The 23,545-nt window shown below is 38.0% G+C and overlaps 1 protein-coding gene across 3 annotated transcripts in view; it reads right to left on the bottom strand.

Annotated features, from left to right (window-relative positions):
- Positions 1 to 23,545, bottom strand: part of CHD6 (chromodomain helicase DNA binding protein 6) — a 213,559-nt gene that overhangs the window by 72,510 nt on the left and 117,504 nt on the right. For all 3 annotated transcript variants that reach the window (XR_004032897.1, XM_030825215.1, XM_030825214.1), the window contains exons 7-15: positions 22,793 to 22,910; positions 19,275 to 19,361; positions 18,955 to 19,089; positions 17,104 to 17,225; positions 15,213 to 15,456; positions 13,867 to 14,043; positions 13,105 to 13,248; positions 9,800 to 10,055; positions 8,766 to 8,976 (exon numbers count right to left, since the gene is read on the bottom strand). Coding sequence is in view for 2 of the 3 variants with exons in the window: in XM_030825215.1 (XP_030681075.1) it covers positions 8,766 to 8,976; positions 9,800 to 10,055; positions 13,105 to 13,248; positions 13,867 to 14,043; positions 15,213 to 15,456; positions 17,104 to 17,225; positions 18,955 to 19,089; positions 19,275 to 19,361; positions 22,793 to 22,910 (1,494 nt within the window). In the remaining variant the exon portion in view is untranslated. The remainder of the gene's footprint in view (positions 1 to 8,765; positions 8,977 to 9,799; positions 10,056 to 13,104; positions 13,249 to 13,866; positions 14,044 to 15,212; positions 15,457 to 17,103; positions 17,226 to 18,954; positions 19,090 to 19,274; positions 19,362 to 22,792; positions 22,911 to 23,545) is intronic.

Below are 23,545 nucleotides of genomic sequence, written 5' to 3'. Positions count from 1 at the left end.
AAACATGAACTGGTTAGTGAAGCAGAAGTAATAGGAAACCTGTGAGAAAAGAACCAAATCATCCCAAACTGACAACAGTCAAGACCATGAATCCTGGCAAAATCCTATCAGCAGTCCAGAATTTGGGAAATCAGATCTCTAAAACTTACATAAATAAGCAGTAAGAAAATAAGGATAGATACCCTAGGGGTAGATAATTCTGTGTGAGGATGGCTTTGGAAAACTAAATCTGGCAATATGATCTTGACTTCCTTGAAGAAAAGAAAAAGCCATGTAAAGAACCCACCCAAGGAAATGCACATGAAGAAACCTGACCAACTCAGACTTACAAGGGACATGTATAAAGCAGAGAAACAAGTCTGAAAATGCTGTCTCCCTTTTACAAAGCCACAATACAACCATACCTAAAATTAAGGGTACAATTTTTTGTTTCCTCTTTATTTAAAATTATAATACACTCAAGAATAATAAATGAGAACTACAGCAGCAAATGAAATGGGTGGTGGTGACAGGATTGTCATGAAGGCAGACTAAAAAGATTTTGTGTCATAGACAAAGGCTAAGGATTAGATGTCTGAATTCTATAGATTTAATTATCACCATTATTCGTAACAACCACAAAAATGATATTAGCAGCAAATTCTTAAGTGTCAGTTCTGTGCCAAACCCTGTGGTACATGCTTGGTACACATCATTACATTTAATTCTCACAATAGTCCTATGAGGTAGTTTCTATTATCATCCTCATTTTACACTTAGGAAACCTAAAAACAGAACAAAACAAAAATTCATACAAGTAAAACATCTTGCTCAGTCATCTAGCTGGTTAAGTCAGTTAAACCCACATCCATTTGACTTATAGCTTTCACACTGTACCTTACATTTCAATTCAGTAGGACAGAAAGGTTTTCCTAAACACTTAAGAAATGGAGAATACATAAGGGACACTAGTAAACTTTGGAAGCTTGTAACTCTAACAGGAGGTGGAAACAGAAACTATAACTAGGTATTGAAACGTTTTTGATAAATCAGTGCTCAGAGGATCTGTAACAGTTACAGAAGTTTAGCCATGTATGTGATGCAATAGAGGAAGCACAGTACTTGGAGTCAAAAACAGGGTTGAGATTCAATTAAAGAACAGCCATTTCCCCCCTCCACCCCCATCACACATATGAATGATTAATGCTGCAGGAACAGACTCCATGCTCTTTGAAAAGACACCCCTAGTCATCCGATAAGAGTTAGATACCACATGGATCAGAGTGAGGCTGGGAATTAGCACAGCCTTAAGGGGGAGGGGAAATCAATACACAGTGATGATACAGCTCAGCCAACACCTAGGGAAAATGTTCCCATAAAATTAGTAAGTTTTTGTGTATTATAATGTAACAACACTTTTAGAACTTTTAGAACAAGATGAATGGAATAATTCTCTATCACTTGTTTAGTTTTGAGGGAGTGCTCTCAAAGAACACAAAACAAAAAAATTTTGGATTATTTGCGCTCCTCCCTCACTTCTGAGCCAGATCCTCTGGCCATGCCCTCATTCCTGTATGAGAGTCTGGCATGAAATTAAACGGGAACAAAACCAAACTGACAGCTGGAGAGGCAAAGAGGCTCAAGAACAAAGAAAACCTTGAGGGCTAATAAGTCTGAATGAAGAAATCAGACATCATAAAATTTTCCACACTGAACTTCAGTACAGCAATTAACCCTCTGTGACAACTGTATTTTTAACAAGCTCCCTAGGAGCTGATATGGTTCAAACTGTAATTCTGAGTCACTATCAAATACTATCAAGTATCAACAAGCAGCAGGTGGCACTCTGGAAAAAAACTCTATGTGACTGGCCGGGAGCAGACTGGAAGGGAGTGGAATGACATGTTTTTGGCACAAGAAATGTTGACTTTAGAAAGGCCTGAAGGGAAATGAACAACTTTCTGGTCTCCCAGCAATAATCAACTGGAAAACATGAAGAGTTAATTTAAAAAAAGAAAACAAAAAAAAAAAAAAAAAACCCAACACAAAAAACCATTTACAACAGTTACAAGCATATAAAATACTTAGGATTTAATTCAGTAAGAAATATGAAGGATTGGTAACATAACACTAAGGGGCCATGCTTTGTTCACCATTATGACTGTAATACCCACAAAGGTTCTAGCACAATGCAGACACTTTACAAATATTTACTGAGACAATAGTGTATATGAAGGACCTAAGTTAAGTGTAGTGAAAAGCATGTTCTTTGATTTTGCAAAGATGTCAGTCTAAAAAAAAAAAAAAAGAAAAAGAAAAAGAAAAAGAAAGCTAAAAAAATCCCAGCACACGAATATATGTATAAACATGTAGATGTGTATGTATGTATACATACATCTATACATACACAAACATTTTTCTGGAGTTAGGGGCTGGAGCAGACAGAGACAGATAAATAAGCCAGGTATGGTGGCTCACTCTTGTAACCCCAGCAATTCGGGAGGCCAAGGCAGGAAGATCACTTGAGGCCAGGAGTTCAAGAACAGCCTGGGCAACATACTGGGACCTCACCTCTACAAAAAAGAAAGAAAAATTAGACAGGCATGGTGGCCAATGTGCCTATCGTCCTAGCTACTGAGGAGGAGTAGGTGGGAGGATTGCTTGGGCCCATGAGTTCAAGGTTGCAGTAAGCTATGATCATGCCACTGCCCTCTAGCTTGGGAGACAGAGCAATACCCTGTCTCTAAATATAAATAAATAAATAAATAAATAAATAAATAAATAATTCTGAAGTTCATCTGGAATATTAAATATGCAAAGGAATAAAACTATTGATCAAAAGAATAGAAAGGCTAGACATATATCCAGTATATATAATATCTCCCTATATTTCATAGAATTTTATGAGTGAGGGAAATAGACTATTTTAATAAACAGAAAATTAGAAAATTCAATATATTTGGAAATAAATGAAAATCAGACTTCAATTACATGCCATTTACCAAAATTACAGAAGGGCTAAAGACTTAAATGAAAAAAAATCAAATAATCCAGTTAAAGATTATAAATTAACATACACATTTAATTCTTTGATCTCTCCAAGCCTCTAGTAATATGACAGTAAAGGATTTTTTAAAAAGGTATAATCCCTTCCCCAAATAAATCCAGGAAAATTACAGAAGTGATAAAATTCTGGAATCTGGAAAGTCGTATTTGATTTGAAGAAGGCAGAATCCCAGGCAAGACACAACCTAATTTAATAGTGCAGAACACTTGACGGGATCAAACATTGGTGGCACTAGGTACCCCTGAAAGCAGGGACACAGTCTAAAAACAGGGAAACCGGTGGAATATTTACTGAAGTATTTACTTAGCCTCTAGATCACCTACCCCAGCCTTGAAGAGGGTAAAATAAAAGATCTTGATCCTCTCTACTCTAGAAGATACTAACCACAGTTAAAAGTGAAGGTGCCATGCTGAAAAGGGGAAGAGAGACAGAGATAGTGGGAGCCCTTACTTTTTCTCACCCCTCCCCCACAATTAGCTCTAAATACAGTCAAGTTTCCACCTATAGGCAGGGGAGAGTAAGAGGAACAGGGCCTCAAAATGCTGATATAGGAGGGTCCCCAATGAAAATGGTCCACCCAGATGCACAGTGCTCACATATGGAAAGTGAAGTGCACAGTCAACAAGCCTTGCTCACATACTCAGAGCTTCTGGTTGGCTCCACAGTGCCCCCCATCTGATGGCCTAAGATATCAGACACGAGGCTGATATGAAACACACAGCCTCTGCTTCTGGTAAGGAGGGGCAAAGTCCTAACACACCAACCCTCTAGCAAATGACAAATTCTGGACAAACTATAAAAACCAAAATGAATGAACAGAAAAACCTGCCTGAGGGCACTGGCGAGTTAACAAAAGCAGACAAATCTTGGAGAAGAATAGAAATTTGTGGTTTCAGCCAGAGGGGAGGCCACAATTATGGTGGCAAGGTGTTGATCAGCTATAATTGATAAAAGCTGTTGTCTTTCTGACACACATCGGGGAAGGTACCTAGGGCAACTAAGACTGACAGAGAGTGAGAGGGTATCCCCAGAAAGCAGAGAAATAGAGATGGGAACCCCAAACTCTGGGTATAAACTCTGCCCAAGTTTCTGGCTGACTTGACTCACATTTGCTCGGGCCTGATTGTGGTAGTCTGAAATGGGAACTACTATCTACCAGAGACATTGACAGAGTTTGCACTTTGACCATAACCTAGTTAACTGCTTCCAAATAAAACCCATCAACATCTTCAGAGCAATATAACAGAATTCTAAATCTCTGGAACATAATATTCACTAGGTCTAGGGAAAAATTCAGTTATTCTCATTCTCAAGGGAACAGACAACACATGTCAACGTCAAACCTACAATGTTATAATTCAGACAAGAACTTTAAAGCACTATTATGCTTATGCTTAATGAAGTCAAGGAATGTTAAGTAATGAATAAAAAGATAGGAAGACTCAGCAGAGAAACAAAATGTTAATAAACACAGAACCAAATGGAAATTTTAGAACTAATAAATAAAGCATAGAGTGTGCTTAATAAGCATGATGGAGATGTTAAAGAAAAGTCAGTGAATTTGAAGACAAAACAGACAGAAAAGGGGTTTTTTAAAAAACAGAGCCCATGGACTTGTGGGGAATATCTCAAGGTCAAATAAACAGGTAATTAGTTTCACAAATAACCAAGAGAATGGGGCAAAAACAAAAAAGAAATTGAAGAAATAATGATCAAAAGCTTCTCAAATTTGATGAAAGACATACATTTACAAATTCAAGAAGCTCAGTAAGCAGGATGAATCCCAATGATCACAGTTAAACTGCTGAACACCAAAAATTAAAAAGAAAATCTTAGAAGTAGCCAGAATAAATTAATGTATTGCAGACAGGGAGCAGCAATGTGAATGACTGCAGAACTTCTCATAAGAAATCATGGGGACCAGGGCACAGTGGACTAACACTGTAAAGAGCTGGAGGGGGAAGAAAAGGAAAAAAAGTGAACGCAAAATTCTAATATGAAAGACAGATACAAACAAATGGGAAAAAATATGACTTGGAGAAAACAGATGAAGATAAAAAAATTCTATCCTGATAAGCCTTAGAAAGACAAGAGAAGACACTGTACTTGTGAAATAACCAGTGCTATTAAAAATGGAAAAATTATAAAAAATGTTCTGTGAAATTAAAAAAATATAATTATAATGAAAGATAAAGTCAAGAAAATTCCCCAGCATCTGAACTTAGATTTCAGATGGGAAAGATCTATTTAGTATCCAGCACCAATGAAGCAGTTCATTGTAAAATTTCATAGGACTGGGGACAAAGAGAATACATAAAAACTTCTAAAAGGAACAAACATAACACATAAACAGACTAAGAATCCTACAGGCTTCGAACTTCTCAGTGGCAACACTGGAAGCTAGAAGACAGTGGATTAACACCTTCAAAATTCTGCAGGGAAATGATTTACAACCTAGAATCTCAAATCCTGCAAATAGACTCCTTAAGAATGAGAGCAGAGTAAAATATTTTCAGACAATGTCTCAAAATTTACTTATCATTCACCCTTTCTCAGGAGCTCCTGGAAGAGGTGCTCCAACATGGAATCCACCAACAAGAAGATCTGATTTAAGAGGAAAAAAAGAAAGCTGTCAGCATGAGAAAGAAGGCAGATCACAGCTGACAACTGTGTACTCTGTGGGGAACAGCAACAGGCCAGGGAGGAGGAAGTCAGGAGGCCCCAGAAGGTATGGCCTAGAGAAGAGGAAACTGATGTGTTGGAAAATAACCAGAGATTTAGACAACCAGGGTAAAGTTTGCTGCTGAATTATAAAAGGTGTATAGAAAAGTAAGCAATCAAAAAGATAATTTTTAGTTTCAGAGAAAATAAAAACTGTACCAAAATGAAAAGTAAACAGCACATGACATAACTCAGCTGTAATTTCACATTTTCATAAGTCATAATAAACAACAAATATTAACCTAACTCAAAGTATTATGTGGTATACTGGGAAGATGAGAGGACAGGAAGTTGTATACATGACAGTATGAGGAGCAGTGAAAGAAGGCTAAACATTCATCTTCCACAGTGAGAACAGATAATACCTACAACTGAAAAATATAAAGAAATTACAACTAATACCATTATTTAGATACAGCTATAAATACCAAAAGAAATAGCATAAAGAGTTGAAAGTAAATGCTTCTGGGATATGAGAAACCGGGGGAAGGTAGAGAGTGAATTAGCAAATAATTTTTCATAAGTGTAATAGAATGATATGGCTCTTTAAATTATGTGCACGTACAACTTTAATGAAAATAAAAACTAAACTAAAAAGAGAAAGGCAATGATAATATTAAGGCCAGAAGAACCCTGCTGGATGCATCTTGGGTGAAGAAGCCATAAACATGAAAAGAAGAGCTGGGTATGGTGGTGTACGCCTATAATCCAGCTACTCAGGAGGCTGAGATGGGAGGACCACTTGAGCCTAGGAGTTTGAGGCCACAGTGATTGAGCCACTGTAGTTCATCTTAGGTGACAGAGCGAGACATTGTCTCAGAAAAAGAAAAAAAAAATACATATATATATATATATATATATATATATATATATATGTATATACTTCAGAATATTTATATGAGTCTCACGGTTAAGATGAGAGAGAAGCCTTTTAAAGCACATTAATTTAAGCTTAAGTTTAGGCCTAAAAAAGGATTTAAAGTTGTTTTAAGACAAAGATTTGACTATTATAAAATTTAGGACATCAAAAAATAAAATAAATGAAAACCCATACTCATAAATAAAGAACAAAAACAACATGGCGGAAAGTTTTTGCAACAAATTCTTATAAATAAACAAAAAGTCAAAGACCAAGAGAAAATGCATGAAAAACACGACTACGCAATCCACAAAAATAAAATATAAATAACAAATATGAAAAAATACTCATTCTCATTAGTAATCACAGTTACAAATTAAAGAGATAATAATTTTGAATTACTGGATTAGCAAAGATTAAGAAGTAAAAACAATATTGATCAGAATATGGAAAAAAAGCATTCTCATATGATATTTCGGAAAGGAATACAAATAAAACACTCTTAACTAGAGGGCATTTTGGACTGAGTGTATCAAATGTTTTTAAAAATGTGCACTGACATTTATCCTAAAGAAATACTGAAAACATAAGTACTTTAAAGGGATATTCATTTATAGAGTCCCTTAAAATGCTGAAAAATTGGAAATGTTTAAAATAGAGTATCACATAGATCATTAAAATTTTGTTGTAGAAAAATAAAGAAAAAAAGTCATAATAAATAAAAAATAAGAGTTACAAAGTGCAACGTAGAACAGCACTGCAATTCAAACAAACAATAAAGCTAAACATATTTATGCAGAAAAAACAGACTGAGAAGATAATCCCCAAGATGAATGGGGAGTTGTGCAGGTGGTAGTGTTACGTATTTCCGTATTTTCAAGAGAAGCTACAATCTTAAGTAATTTGAACACAAAATGAGCAATAAATAATAAAGAGAAAATAGCATAAAAGAGAGCTAAAGACCTCTGTACTTACCAAAAGTCTGTTATATACACCTTTACTCATTTTGGGGGGTTCTTTTTTAAAAATCTGTAAACTAACAGTTGTACATATTTTAAAGAATAAGATAATATAAGAAGCAGGTGCTCTGGCAATAGGCTCCTAATCTATAGTGAATTGAAAGCTACAAAACTGCTTTACGAGTTTTGATTTATTCATGTAATACAAGTCTCAAGAATCCTTTATATAGAAATCTCTCCTATAGAGCTCTGAGGAATTATTTTATTGTCTAATCAGACTTGGAAGAATCATTTATGTTACATTAAATGTCAGCATACCCATAGTTTAATTTGTCATTTCTTTTAATCCTCTTGCTATAAAGTACATGTACTGTACAAGGGCAAACAGAATGTTAAAGAATAAGAACATCTGTTAAGACATCCAAGATCTGCTATGAAAACAAGATTTTCTTTAGACTTACTAATGCCTAGGCTACCAGTTTCTATGATCTTGAAAGTCTTTTATCATTAAGAATGAATTTTTAAAAACTCATTTGTCATCTTCAGATCACTGATGTGTCACAATGACTGAAAATCTAAAGTAATACATATGAGGTAACAAATGTAGTTCCCATACAGAATCCAAACAACCCACACAGCACCACAGACTTTTGACTTGCATGAGGAATGTAACTTAGATTCAAGGAATTCTTAAGAGTATGAACAAGAAAATAAATTGGGATGCCATAGCCAGTGCATCATAAAATCTTAGAAGGCTTGCTGAGAAAGGACATAAAATATCCCCAAATTCCTTCTGTGAGTTGCCAGTTTATGCTCTTTTAGAAATTTGATATAGTGATGATTTCCAGGATATATTTCTTTCACCATTATTAAGCAACAAAAATGTAAATACATTATTTTCTTAGCCCTTTCTAATGCTATTTGAATTGTTTCCTCCAACTAAAGTTAATATAAATATGTGGAATTTTTTTTTTTAAGCAAAGCAAGGACTCTACATCATAGGTCATGAAATTTACTTTTGACAGTTAAACTTGGGTCCATTTGGTCATAAAATTTAACTCTGAATTTCAGTCTATCTTTAAAAGGAGATTCCTTTCCTCCATTTTTGAATGGATCAAAAAAATATCAAAGAAAATGAACTGTCCCAGTGTTGAATGCAGAGCTTTGACACAAGTCTCACCTTCTCTGGATGAGGTAATCTTCCAGGATGTCGAGGCAGCGCACCATCTGGGAGAAGATGAGTACTTTGTGGCCACCTGCAATCAGCTTAGGGAGTAGTTTATCAATCAACACAAGCTTCCCTGCTGCCTGAATCATGGCCTGCAGCTGAAAGTCAGGGGCATCAGGGCTGTGGGTTTTTCGGAAATCTTCCAGAATTTTCTCCTCTGCTCCTGAAAAGGAATGGAATAAAACTATTCCTCGGACAGAATATAAGGATAAAGGTTGTACTCTGCTTTACAGATCCTGGGAAAAATGAAGTGAATTCTTAGGTCCTAGACCAGCAGTCCAGTGAGATGCTGGGTGCACTCTTTGGTCTGTGCCTTCAGCAGAGGGCTTTGCAGTGGCAGCAGGAGAGAACTCGGGTGCTCCACTCTCCTGGGAAGTCTCACCAAGTAGAGAGAGGATCTGAGATACCAAGTCCTAAGCTGACTCACCCAAGTAAAGAAATCTTCCCAGACAAGAAGAACTTTCATACCCTTGACATCACAAAGACTATAAGATAATCCAAGCCACATTTTGATTTTAAAATTTCTCCAAAAGTTTCATTGTAAAAAAAAATCCTCCCAACATTTTCTCTAACTAGTTTAGTTAACTATTAATTTGTCTGCAGAGAGTTTTAATCTCATTGCAGCACTTTCACTGATTCAACTAAGTAACACATTTCCCTGTCCCCAAGTAGAAAGTGTGGGTCAGACTCTGAAGAAATAAAGGGCAGCAAACTGGCGAGTGATACCCATCTTCTGCCTGGCAGAGTACATGCTGTGAGGCAGCGTGTTGGCAGAAGTTCAAACCTTGGCTCTTGGTCCTTAGTAGCTATATCGCTTAGGCAAATTCATTAAGCTCTCTGAATCTCAGTTTTATACTCTGTAAAAAGGTGAGAATGCATACATCCTAGCATATAATGAAAATTCAATACATGAGTTATTTGATTATCATTAGCTTCTTGCAGAGGCCATGGTAGTCCTGAGTTACTTCCTAGTGCCCCTGACTCACCATTGATCAGGTAGGGATGGTTACAGCACTTCCTCAGCTCCATCATGGTGTTGATGAGATTGGGCATGTTGTGCTGATTTGCCCCCTTGGTCAGGAAGGAAAAGTTCTTCTCGAGGATGGCACGGTAGTACTTTTTCTGGATATTGGTCAGTTCCACCTCAATGATCGTCTCTTGTTTGGGAGCAAGGTTCTTTTCCACATCATCTTTCAGCCGCCGAAGCATCATTGGTTTTAGGATAGACTGCAGTTTCTTTACCTGTCCAGGGAAATGAGACCTAGTTACCTGCCTCAATCCCAAGTTAACGATTACTGAGGTATTCCAACCTTCACTCTAATTTCTTGAACATTTACGCATAGTACTGTGGTAGTAGACTAAAAGAAAGATTATGATCGATCCCTGAAAATGGAGAGTTTATAATAGTACTGAAAGGGAATAAGGGATATGATTTTAATTCACAAGCAATTACTGAGAATCTAGTGGCAATCTCAGAAGATAAAAAGGGAGAAAGGTATAAAAGAGTACCTATTCTCTAGGATGGAGAAAACACGTCTGTCATTCTTTCTCTAATGCACACACCACATGCACAGTAATTACCTGAAGAATATTTTAAATTATGTTAGGAGGTATGAGTGATATATTACAAAGGCAACTTAGATGCTGAGAGAATGGAGTAAGAAGTAGAGATGATCTGGAAAACAATTCCTCCTATACCTTCTAAGTAACAATAGCAGCATACATGCTTGGGTGTAGCAGTATGTAAAGAACTAATGTTATAGGTGACATCTACTCTATCATGGAATCTGTCACATCAGGGGCACTTTAAGTCTGATGGTGTTCATTGCTACAATTTGTCTGTTCTTCCCCTAAAAGCGCAGGCCTGGACAGCAGATCTTTATGCAACTGACTGCATCAGCGGCAAGGTGACTTGTTCCCCCTCCCAGTGAGACAATGACAGACTGAGGGATTCAAACTCAAAGTACCTGAGTTAACCTGGAGCTAAAACTTGATACCGGTAAGATTAACTCTGATGGAAAAACAAGGGAAGATGAAAGTGCAAAAGAAATCACGTTTCAAGTCAGAAACGGCTGTTCAAAAATTTTAAAAGGGGTAGACTCTGCATAAACAAGTTGTGTGCTGCGAGATTGCTTCCTGAAGAAATATAAAGTGATTTACAGAGAGTGATTTAGAAGAGTTACTTACAAAAGCACATTTTAGACAATGATGAACATGCTTTATTTTGGAAACAGATGCTTTCCAGAACTTTTATTTACTGTGTTTTAAAATACAGACATCTCACAGAGCAGAGATTAGAGTAGTGGTTACCAGGGACTGGGCGGTGGGGTGGAGTAGGGAGGTATTGTTCAAAGGATACAAAATTTTAGTTAGACAGATGGAATAAGTTCAAGAGATGTACTGAACAACATGGTGACTACAGTTAATAACAATGTACAGTATTTCTGAAGATTGCTGAGAGTGGATTTTGAATGTTCTCACAAAAAGCATGTGCTAATTAGCTCTATTTAGCCATTCCACCATGTATACATATTTCAAAACATATTGTATGTGATACATATTTTTGTCGATTAAAAAAGCCAAAAAATTTAAAAATAATTATATATAACTAAATATTTAAAAAAATAAAATATTTGGTGTCATTTTTATGGTTTTCTCCTACCTAACTCCAATCTTCATCTTTTTATGAGACTTTCATTTTTACCAACCAAGGGTACTTAGAAATCGAATCCCCCATATGGGTAAGGAATTACTATATAAGAACCTAAAGAGAAAAGACACAGCTAGCTGATTGTTAAAGACAGGGACAAATGTCAATCTGCCACATGCTGGGTTCAGCTTTTGCCCTTCTCTTGGTTCATACCTTGAATCATTTAGAGTTTACTATATGCCAGACATTGTGCTGGTCAATACAACAAACACAACTTGGGAGAAGATGTGGGCCTTGTCCTCAAGGAGATCTTTGTCTAGGAAGAAGAAAAAATGCATACCACAAATTAAGTGCAATGGGAGAAGAGGATGCATTTCTAATGGTCCAAAAACGGAGAGAAGGTTGGAGCTGGCTTTTGAAAATCAGTAGATAGGACAAATGTAGGAACTAAGTTTGATTATTCACTGCTCTGATGCAAGCCTGACTTGCATCAGAAGTAGGAAGAAAGAGACTGGAACCCCAGAGTGTACGCTTGACATGTGGGCAAAATTCCCAAACCTTTTCACTCCCCTCATTCTTCGCCCCAACCCACTTATACACCATTGCTGGATTAATTTGGCAGAGCTAATTATGTCATTTCTGTAATAAGGCCTTGCATGGCTTCTCTGTTACCTGCTGAATTCTTCAAACTACCTTTCAAGATCTTCCCACAATATAACCCTAAACCCTTCTGGCCTTATATTTTCCAGTTCATCCACTCTGTTTTCAGCTTAATCAGATGTTTCCCCACTAGTGAATAACTACCATGACTCTGATTATGCTGGGTTTTTTTTTCTATGCAGAGTGGTTACCACCTCTTCTCTCTACACCTGTGAAAACCTGCCCATCCCTCAAGATGCATTTTCAAATTGTACTCTCTCCCTAGAGTCTTTTCTAATTCTCAAATAGATGTGACCTGTCTCTCCTTTGAAGGACCAACTCTACTATTTGTTCCTCTTATGGCACGTACATTTGTCTGGGTTATTTCTATAATCCCTAGTAGAGATTCTATAATCCCTAGTAGAGTATTTATTACTATCAGTTGTTTTTTATTAGCTTTGAGTCCAACAAGGTAGACTTGGAACTGGATCTTGAAAACTGAAGAAATGCAGCTGATCTGGACAAAAGTGGACTTATCAACTACTCCAGGTATGTGACTGCCTTTTTTTCCTCACTACCTGTGTATTGCGTTGTACTCAAGAAGATGGACCTGGGAACAAGTTGTAGATTTTGAAGGGGAAATGATGAAGGATGCGGGAAGCAGAAGAAAGCACCATGCTCCTGAGACCAGAGCTATAAGCAAAATCAGTGAACGCACAATATGTGAAATTAGTGAAGCAAGGAGGCCCGATACACCAACATAAAATATTTTGGGCACATAAGGTATTTTGGGTACAGACCCATCTATCCTCTGGGGCAGTAAGAACTGCTAATAATCAGCTTACCCTCCCCAACATAAACAAACACATAAAACAAAAGAGGTAATGCTCATTTTACCAGGAATGTGACAACTTGCTAAATCCTGGCCCCATAGCATCCTGCTCTTTTCTTGATGAAGATAACGATCACATTGTCTCCTCAATTCTTTGGGTCCCTAATTACCTGTTCCTCTGTTTTCAGATCTCCAAATTCCTCCAAGAAAGCGGTCTCTGAAGGAAACTGTGATGGCTCCAGAAAATTTAACAAACTGAAGAGCTCCTCCACAGAGTTCTGCAAGGGTGTTCCAGTGAGAAGCACTTTATGTTCCTGCGCGAATTAAACACACGATAAACAGTGCTTGAGCCATCAAAATAGTGCATTTTCGTGGGGAAAATTAAGCCAGGGCATTGAGTGCTCAATTTGGGGCAATTCTGATCTGCTTTAATGAAAAGACAATATGCCATCATAGGGGTATAGTCAATAAACGAATCAACCTTCCTTTCACATCACTGATTCCAGCAGCACGTTCATGTTAATTAAAGCAACTATTTACTCATTCACTAAATATTACTGAGTGCCTCCCCACCAGATACTGTGCATTGTGCCAAGGCAGTAATGTTAAAAGGGCATCATCTTTGGTACCAGTTCATTTAGGGGCCTGGAAACCAGCCAAAACACCTTACACTTCCAAGTCATATATTTCATGGTATTTAAGAGTCCTCCTAAGTCTATGGAAACCAATCTGTGGCAAAGGCCAAATTGTTGACCCAGTTTGTAACAAAAAAAATCTTAATTCCTATACTATTGCAGTTAGAGAGACCAAAAAAGAAAATCTAATGTAAAAGGACTAGGCAGAAATAAGTTACATGCAGAATGGCTAAAGAGTGTTTCCTCCAAGCTGAACAGAAGGAACCTGTGTTTATGTAAAGAGCTGCTAACTCTCACCAGGGCCATAAGCTTTAGACCCTCCAGAAGTTTGCAGTTCCTATTCTTCAGTCTGTGGGCTTCATCAATGATCACACAGCTCCAGTGAATCTTCTTCAACTCCGGGCAGTCTGCTAGGATCATTTCAAATGTTGTGATGACGACGTGGAACTTGAAGACTCCTGAAAGGGGGTTTCCCTGAGGATGATACAACAAAAGTCAAAGCTTTACACTGTGGCTATAGAATTCTGCTAATATCTGCTGGATTAGAGGAGGCAGCACTACAAATGCTGGGGCCTAGGTGAGAAGACAAGCACTGCTTTTCCTCATGTGAGAAAAGAGAATATAAGAATGAACAAGCTAGTTAGCCAAAAGGCCTCACACCATCAATGAAACAGAAGTGAGACAACATCTGCCCTCACTAAGGTGAGAAGGATGAGCAACACGGAAGGCATGGCAAGGCAGCATTTTTATTTATTAGCTGTCATGATAAGGAAATCAGATGGGTGTTGGTTCACAAGTTCCCAGCCAGGAGTCAGTCTAAACCATGCATAGTTTGAATGCCCAAAGGAAACTCTCTGCTACTTTTCAGACTTAATTTCACCTTATAATTTGAGTTCTAGCACAGATTGAAGGTAATGATCCTGATTCACCTAAGACAAGCACTACTAGGCAGGATACAGCTTTGTTTTTCAGTCTGTCTTGGTGCTGCCATCACATTTCAAGAGCAGACCTGCATCATGTTAGAGCACTTCTTAAATTTCTTTCAAGTGTCTCTGCTGTCTTTGAAACCTCTGGGGAGACCACTGGCTTTCTTCTGATTGAAATCGTTTAATTTTTACCTTAATTATAAAAACCAGTGTACAGGACAAACACACAACTATATTCAGCTAAGTGATAGCACTTAAAAACTTAAAAAAAGAGAAAATGTTGCTGTTGTGTTTTTAATGATTTGAAACCTATTTTCTCTTTATCCTTCCCTGTCAAATCTGTTAACCTCCTCTCCAAACTCCCTGGCTGGGAATCCATTCTCTGTATAGTAATTCTTTTGCCCACGTTCTTCACTGAACACAAAACAATTCAGATAAAATCTTCTGCATATAAAACTTCATAAACCAACAAGTCAAACTTTCAGTGTCCTAAAAAAGGTATATTTCAGAGTTTAGACAGCATGCCCTACAATCCTGTGTTATATCATAAATTAAAATGAACTACCAGGGAGAGCAGGAGTCAGCCTTGACAAACATATTACAAAGTCATTCCACATTAACACAAGATGCAGGGCACTGGAACTTCTAAAGATAAGTGACAGAAAGGCTGTTCTCAGCTTAGGCAGTCCCTGGGTCTCTGATTCACGTAAGGCTCACCTGGGCGTCTCTGTACACCATTTCATACTGCTGGATCATCTGCCTGCTGATCTGGCTGCCATGGTACACGATGGCATTCATCTCTGTCCATGTCCGGAACTCCCGCTCCCAGTTAGTGATGGTGGAGAGAGGGGCGATAATGAGAAAAGGGCCGTGGATTCCTCTCAGAAATATTTCTGAAAGGAATGTGATGGACTGGATGGTTTTCCCTAGGCCCATCTCATCAGCCAAAATACAGTTTTTTCTGCAGAGAGTGAGAAATATAAGTAATTCATTATCAATATAGGAAACTTACAGAGGCTGGTTATAACCTGAAAAGATGCTTCACAAATAGACCTTTACCTATAAGATTATCATTGAAGGCTTTATTATCATTTTACATATTAAACTGAGGTTAGTTATTATTATTATTCATACCTTGCCTACTTCCAGAACAGAACCTTGCTAATTTGGGGGAAAATACAGTCATGTGTCACTTAAGGATGGGGTCACATTCTGAGAAATGCATCACTGGGTGACTGTGTCATTGTGGGAACATCATAGAGTGTACCTACTAAACCTAGATGGTATAGCCTACTACACACCTAGGGTATGTGGTATATAGCCTATGGCTTCTAGGCTATAAGCCTATACAGCATGTCACTGCAGTGAATACCATAGGCAATTGTAACACCATAGTAAGTATTTGTGTATCTAAACCTGTCTAAACACAGAAAAGGCAAAGTAAAAAATAGAGCAAAATATAGATTAAAAATGGTATGCCTGGCCAGGCGCGGTGGCTCACACGTGTAATCCCAACATTTTGGGAGGCCAAGGCGGGCAGATCACCTGAGGTCAGGAGTTTGAGACCAGCCTGGCCAACACGGTGAAACCCCATCTCTGTTAAAAATACAAAAACTAGCAAGGCGAGGTGGCGGGTGCCTGTAATCCCAGCTACTGGGGAGGTAGAGGCAGAAGAATCGTTTGAACCCAGGAGGCGGAGGTTGCAGTGAGCTGAGACCACACCATTGCACTCTAGCCTGGGTGACAGAGCGAGGCTCTGTCTCAACAAAAATAAAAAATAAAAAAATAAAATGGTATACCTAGGTGATAGGTTGATAGGTGCAGCAAACCACCATGGCACACATTTACCTATGTAACAAACCTGCATATCTGGCACATGTACCCTAGAACTAAAAAATAAACATTAAAAAACAAAAAACAAAAAAGGTATACCTATATAAGGCACTTACCATGAATGGAGCTTACAGGACTGGAAGTTGCTCTGGGTGAGTCAGTGAGTGAGTGGTGGGTGATGTGAAGGCCGAGGACATTACTGCACACCACTGTAGACATTATAAATACTGTACACTAAGGCTACACTCAATTTATTTAAAAATATTTTTTCTTCAATAATAAATTAACCCTAGCTTACTGTAACTTTTTTACTGTATGAACTTCCAATTTTTTTTAAACTTTTTGACTCTTAAGTGTTATTGCAAAGAGTCAAGAAATTTTAAAATATTTAAAAGTTTTTGTATAGCGGTATATTCCCATATATATATATATATAAAATTTTTTTTTTTCAGGTTAAGGATTTAGAAATAGAAAACAGCTTTAAAGGATCTTCTGGATTTTGTTTCATCTAGATTGAGCCCAACCTTTGGTGTGGCTGGTCAAAAAAAAAAAAAGGCACAAATTCAATGATGTCTAAAGATCATTCCTTTTGGTTGGAGAAACAACTGACAAAAACAAAGTAAGTCTTGGATGATTAATGTGCAAAGATTACCACCCTAAATTGATGGCCATGCTGCTCCCTCTCACCAGTCTGCTACTGCGACTCTAGGTTTTCCAGGCTAAGGCAATAATATACCTCCGGGTACAAACATCTGGGCTGGTTTTGGTTCCTTACCTGTTATACCAGTTAAAAAGAAGCCAGTTCATCCCTTCCAGCTGGTACTCCCGGAGCTGGTTACTGTTCTTATACTCGCGAGACTTCTCGAGTTTCTGCCAGGAGTCTGAAGCAGGCCGCTCCTAGGCAGGAAAGCAAACAGCATAATAGATAGAGAATGATGTTTTGGGAGTATAACATGGATACTAATGAGGACAGTGGTAAATATCACTGTCACAAGGCTGGTTTCAAACTATAGTTATTACCTTCTGAGTAATGTATAGGTTGGGGGAACTAAGTAGGAGTCAGGCTGAGAGAATGGGTAGGAATCCTGATTGCTTCTAGATAATAACTTACAATTAATTAGCTTCAGAATGAAACTCTCCCTGCTCTCTATCTGGTCTGTCACTGCATTACACCACACACCACAATTAGCCTGGTGCTGTATTTATTTATCCATGCACACACATGCTTCTTCCATTAGACTGTGAGCTCCTGAGGGCAGGGCCTGTACCTTGTTTCTTACCATATCTCACATAAGAATCAACCTACAGCAAATGCTTAATAGATGACTGACAAGTTGAATTAAAAGCAGAAAACAGTATATATGGGAGAGGGTTGAAAGAATAATAATCAATCATGCAAACAAAACACTATGAACTATGTAAGTTTCTAATCACAGTTCTGCATCTCAAGACACCTCTATCTACCTTTCATATGCCAAAAAAAAAACAAAAACAAAACACTCCTCTTGAATGGACTCCTACAGAGACCCAAGTTTAATGTTCCGAGTATCAACCTTCCAGTGATGTAAAAGCAAGAAATAATATTAATAAGGAACTAGATAACAGTTTTATACATAAAAATGGCAATTTTTTTTTTTTTAAACAGAAACTGATCATTCCAGCCTATAGCCATATTCTTTAACAACTGATTCTCTTTTCAAGTTAGTTACACCTTAATAAAGCTCTGGGCTGGGTGTGGTGGCTCACGCCAAAGTAATCCCAGCACTTTGGGAGGCCAAGACAGGCGGATCACCTGAAGTCAGGAGTTTGAGACAAGCCTAACATGGTGAAACACCATCTCTGCTAAAAACATACAAAAATTAGCCAGGCATGGTGGCATGCGCTTGTATTCCTAGCTACTCAGGAGGCCAAGGCAGGAGAATTGCTTGAACTCGGGAGATGGAGGTTGCAGTGAGCTGAGATTGTGCCACTGCATTCCAGCAACAGACCAAGACTCCATCTCAAAATAAAAAAAATAAATAAAAGCTCTGATCCCAACTCTCCCTCCTTTTAATTGTTGGATAATCTATATACTTCTCAGGTGCCCTGGGAGATCTTGGCAGTTGAGTGGTAATAATCCAGAATCAGAAAAACAAATAAATTCAATAATGTTTATCAAAAACCTATGTTCTCTCTGTGGGAGTCACAGGGATCTGCAGATAAAGGAAAGGTCTTCGCTTAATAATATTCCAGTTGAGTGAAGAAGGGAAAATCAAAGAAAAGAGGTAGCTGATGAAGAGATAAGAAACAGGAAAGATACTACTGAGCTTCTCTTGCACACCAGCCATTACTTACAAATTTTATTTTACTGACTCCATATAACAGCCACACACCAAGAAATCTAAGCCAATATCAAAGCTTCTTAAATGTCACATACATCAAAATAGACCTGAGACCCAAAGGTGACCAGGGTGCTGGCAAAGTTCGATCTGGGGTGGAAAACACTGAATAGAAGGTTCAGTGAGAAGTAACGAAGGTAAAATACCACAGAAACCACCTAGGAACAAGCCAGGTGGACTTCCATGATTGCAAAGTTCATAAAATTACATGTTCCGAGAAGTACCAGAGAGAGACAAAACTACTTTACCACATGCTTAATTTCAGGGAGAACTTGAAGAGATTCAAATTCTTTAACTTTTGCAGGATCCACATCTTCCTCTAGCTCCCATGTGCTTTCTTCATATGGTAGTGAGCACCACTTCACCAGGTAATGTGTTACCTCCTGGTGGGAAAACAGGAAAGAAACTTAATGTTCTATTAGATTAAAGGAGTCAGTCATATCTGCCAACCTCTGAAAAACCACCCTATATGACTAGACAGGAATACCATTAAGACAAAGGTCACATGTTAAAACAAGTGAAATATGTGGAAAGAAGGGAAGATGCTTTAGGAGAGGCGAATACCCACCTCCCCTGTTTCTGCATCCTTGGTGTGGGCCACCTCCAAGATGCGATCAACTTCTACATAGTCTGGATTGAACAAGTCTTCATCAGGCTAACACAAACAGAGGAGAACAGTTAGGAAGTGTGTCCGCTTGCCTCAAATCCAACACCTAGGGTGTTATCTCTAAGTGATCCCTACTCTGGGCCCTATCAACAAACAAAAAAAGAAAGGGTTTGCTTAAGAATAAAAGTCACAGGCATTTATTCACTGTCTCCAAATCTTGCTGTCCATGACTAAATTTAAAGGATCCAACCATCTTAGAGGCTACACCCTAGCCAGGTAATAATTCCCTTTTGGTCATTATAGCAATGTACAAAAATCAGCAGAAGGGTTCCCTTTTCCTTACTGGTCCTTATTTCAAACATAGCCCTGGGCAACTAGGAATTACAGTTTCTTTTTCTTCTTAATAACAACAATAGTTAACATTGGAAAGGGGCATGAGGGAAGCTTCCTGGGTGCTGACAATGTTCTATTTGCTGATCTAGGTAGTAGTTACATAAATGTGTTTACATTGTAAAAATTCATTGAGATGCACACTTTTAGCTTTATGCACACTATGCTTCAAAAAAAGTTTACCTACAAAACAACAAGAAGCAACATATAGAAATACTTAATGTATGTCCAGAGTAATGCTAAGTACTTTCATTTAAGCTCCAAAACTACCTTACAGAGTAGGTACTATAATTACCTTACAGATTAGGAAACTGACTCAGAGATATTAAGTAATGTGACCAAGTTGATGGAGCTATGTTAACTGGACCATTCACCCAGGTCTTTCTTACCCAGAAGCCGAAGCCCTCCTCCAGGAGTGAAGAGCTCTTACTGCCACTTAGTCTGCAAGGCACTTTTGGGGCTAGTTTCATCGTCTAATCAATGCAGGATACTTTTTACAACCTCCCTGGCAAGGCTCTCAGATTCAATTATTCCCGATTAAGAATTTACTACCCTTCAAGACCTGATTCACTGTCGAAACAGCTTTATCTCTACCTCTTTAGTAGTAGCATCATGATCTTTATCATTAGTAAATTATAACTTAACTTCCTTCCTTATAACTGTTGCTCACTGGAGTGAACTGCTTCCTTTACAGCAGCAATAAGTAATTTGATTCTTTCCTCTCTCTTTAGGCTCTTCAGCAATCCCCTATCTGGGTTAAAAAAAAAACCCAGTTTGTTCAACAGTTCTTCATATACCGTTTCCATCTTAATGATACGAAAAGCTAATATTTATGGAATAGTGCCTATGAGCTAAATATTGCTATAAACATTGTGTCCTTTATTATTCACAACAGTCAAGATACGGAAACAACCTAAATGTCCATCAAGGGATGAATGGATAAAGAAAGTGGGGTGTATATATCTAGACAATAGGATATCATTCAGCTTTAAAAAAGAAGGAAATCCCATCATTTGCAACAACATGGATAAACCTGGAGGATGTTATACAAAGTAAAATAAGCACAAAGACAAATATTGTATGATCTCACTTATATGTGGAATATAAAATAATCAAACTGATAGAAGCAGAGAGTAAAATGGTGGTTGCCAGGGATGAAGGGGAGGGGTAAACGGGGAAGACATTGGTCAAAGGGTATAAAATTTTAGTTACGCAGGATGAATAAGTTCTGGAGACCTAATGTATAGCATGGTGATGACAGTTAAAAATACTGTATTATATATTTGAAATTTGCTAAGAGGATAAATCTTAAGTGCTCTCACCCTTAGGGGGGAGAAAAGAAAACAAAACCCCTACTTATGTGAGGTGATGGATATGCTCACTAGCTTGACTATAGTGATTATTTCACAATGTACACATACATTAAAACATCAAGTTGTACACCTTAAACATAAATTTTTGACAATTATATGCCAATAAAGCTGAAAATGGCAAGAAAACTATCATCTAATCCTTGCAGGTATTCTGTGAGGCTGATTCTATCAGGAGTCCTGCTTTTTCCTATGATACTGAGTTTGAAGGAGCTTATGCCATGGCCTGAGGCCACCCAGGTGTGTGTGAGGCTGGGCTGGGAGGGGCAGTTTGACTGCAGAGCCCAGGCTCTTACCATTGTGCAGTCTGCTCTCCACCTATGCCCCATTCCCACCATGACAGTCCTCTTGCAGCTGCCCTCAGGTTTTGCAAAGTCCCTCACTGAATCCTGGTACCCAAATGAACATAACATTTAGGAATGAAAAGAGCATGGTACAGCAGGACTGTTTTACTGGTGCAGTCTAGGATTAGTAGGATTCGTTTACTTTTTAAACAGCCACATCCTACTCTTGACACACAGTAAATGTGTAGTTAATTAAACTGGCAATATGTTTTCACCCTAGATCTGCTACCCAGTCATTTTCCTCACTTCAGAAAAAGAAAGATTCCAAGAACAATGTAGGATATTACATTTATTCCTACATTTATTCATCCTACACTGTCCAGGCAAACCCAGGCTGATCCTGACATTTATTCTCTCAGTATTGGGTCTGGTTAAAACGTCTCCTGGTGTTCAAGAGTCAGGATTTAGTCAGGAGTCTACCTCTGTGCATGTGGGAAGTTGCAGGCTCTTGGAGCCTGAGTTTCCTCCATGTGTGCTTTAGCTAACTCATAAAGCAGCTGGAAATAATGGATATAAAGCTCTACTCAAAACGAAGTTACTATTTGTATCACAAAAATATTTACCCAAATTGCTAATAAATACGTTGAGTAGGTCAAGACCAAAGGCAGTGTTATAGGAACTACTCTTCAGTATTATTCCTCCTTAATTTCATGTGTTCCAATCTTCTCAAGAGCCTTTCCTTCCCACAAGAATATGAACTCTATTTGTATTATTTCTATATACCCCAGCACAGTTTCCTCTATTCTTGGCCAAGGAAAAACCACTGCTTTGGGAACAGATCAGAAAGCAGACACAAAGGGCTGTGTAGGCTATATTACAGGGTTTAGACTTTATTCCAAGAATAACAGATTAAGGTTAAGGTTTGTGGCATTTTCTGATATATAGCACTTATAGATTTGTTTAATATTAAAATCCATCAGTCCTTCCTCTTGCTGTAGGTACAATACTTAGAAATTCCCAAGTTTACATAAATAAAATTATTTATTTGTTTACTTTCTCACACTTTTAGATTTATTTTGTTTTTTACATTCAAACTTTAGGACCTTCTGAAATGTCCTTTTTGGGTTGCAGCGGGTTGAGGGAGCAGGGACAAAAGAATTGTGTGCATATTCCTCTCACTCTAGCTATTTATTAGTATTCAGACCAAGATGCATGTTCTTATGAGTTGTCAGTTTATAAGGTTTGATCCTTAACTTTGGTGGATACTTTTCTTTGACTTGAATCTAGACTAGTTTTGTTGCAAATCAGCACACATTTATCAATTTGACTTGAGCAACAGATCAGTATAGGACTTTAACTTGGACTTAGAAACATAAACAGTATTTACTGCTGCAAGAAAAGCAGCAGTCAAATGAGTCAGTAAATATTGCTTCACCTCCGTAAAAATGTGCTTCATCTGGGCTTGTTTATTCCTAAATCGCTTGATCTTCTGTGCGATGCGAGGATCCTTTTCGAGCTCTTCCATTGTGGCCCATTTACAATGTAAGTAGGAACTATCCAAAGACATACAAATTGTCAGGCAAGCACGTAACTAGCAAACGATCGAGCTTTAAGGTGTTCAGTAAACACGGTGACCATCTAACGCAGAAATAGTAAAATGGTTTATCGTGAAACTGCTGGAGACTGGGCTTAGAAAGACCTTCCTCTTAAGGGCAACAACAGAAAACAAAACAAAATGGAGTAATTCCAAGCAACTGATCTCTCTGCAGCTTCTAGAGAAACTGGCTGAGAACACAGGGAGGGCAGGTGTGGGCAGGTTATCATTAACACACATTAGTGAAAGTGGGTCTGTAGCAGAAACAAAAAAACACAAGAGGGGAAAAGAGCATATGCTACAGGAGAGTGGTTCTCTACCCTGGTTGCATATGAGAATTGCCCAAGGAGTTTTTAAAAAAACAACAATCCTTGGGCCCCACTGAGTCTGAGCCAATGGTCTTGGGTGGAGCAAGGGCTTCAGTGGTTTAAAAAAACTCTCCAGGTAATTCTGTGTGCAGCTATAATTGAGCGTTACTGCCTAAGGTAAACTTGAGTCAGACAAGACCTGTGGGTCATGCCTTAGAGACAAGACTCTGAAGATGTAGAAGATAATAAAGTCACAAGAGAAAAAAAGTTTTATTCATATAAAACC

This window comes from Nomascus leucogenys, chromosome 13, assembly GCF_006542625.1.
Source record: "Nomascus leucogenys isolate Asia chromosome 13, Asia_NLE_v1, whole genome shotgun sequence".
NCBI classification, from domain to species: Eukaryota; Metazoa; Chordata; class Mammalia; order Primates; family Hylobatidae; genus Nomascus; species Nomascus leucogenys.
Note: the sequence above shows the minus strand (reverse complement) of the source record. Positions and strands in the feature narration are given on the sequence as shown.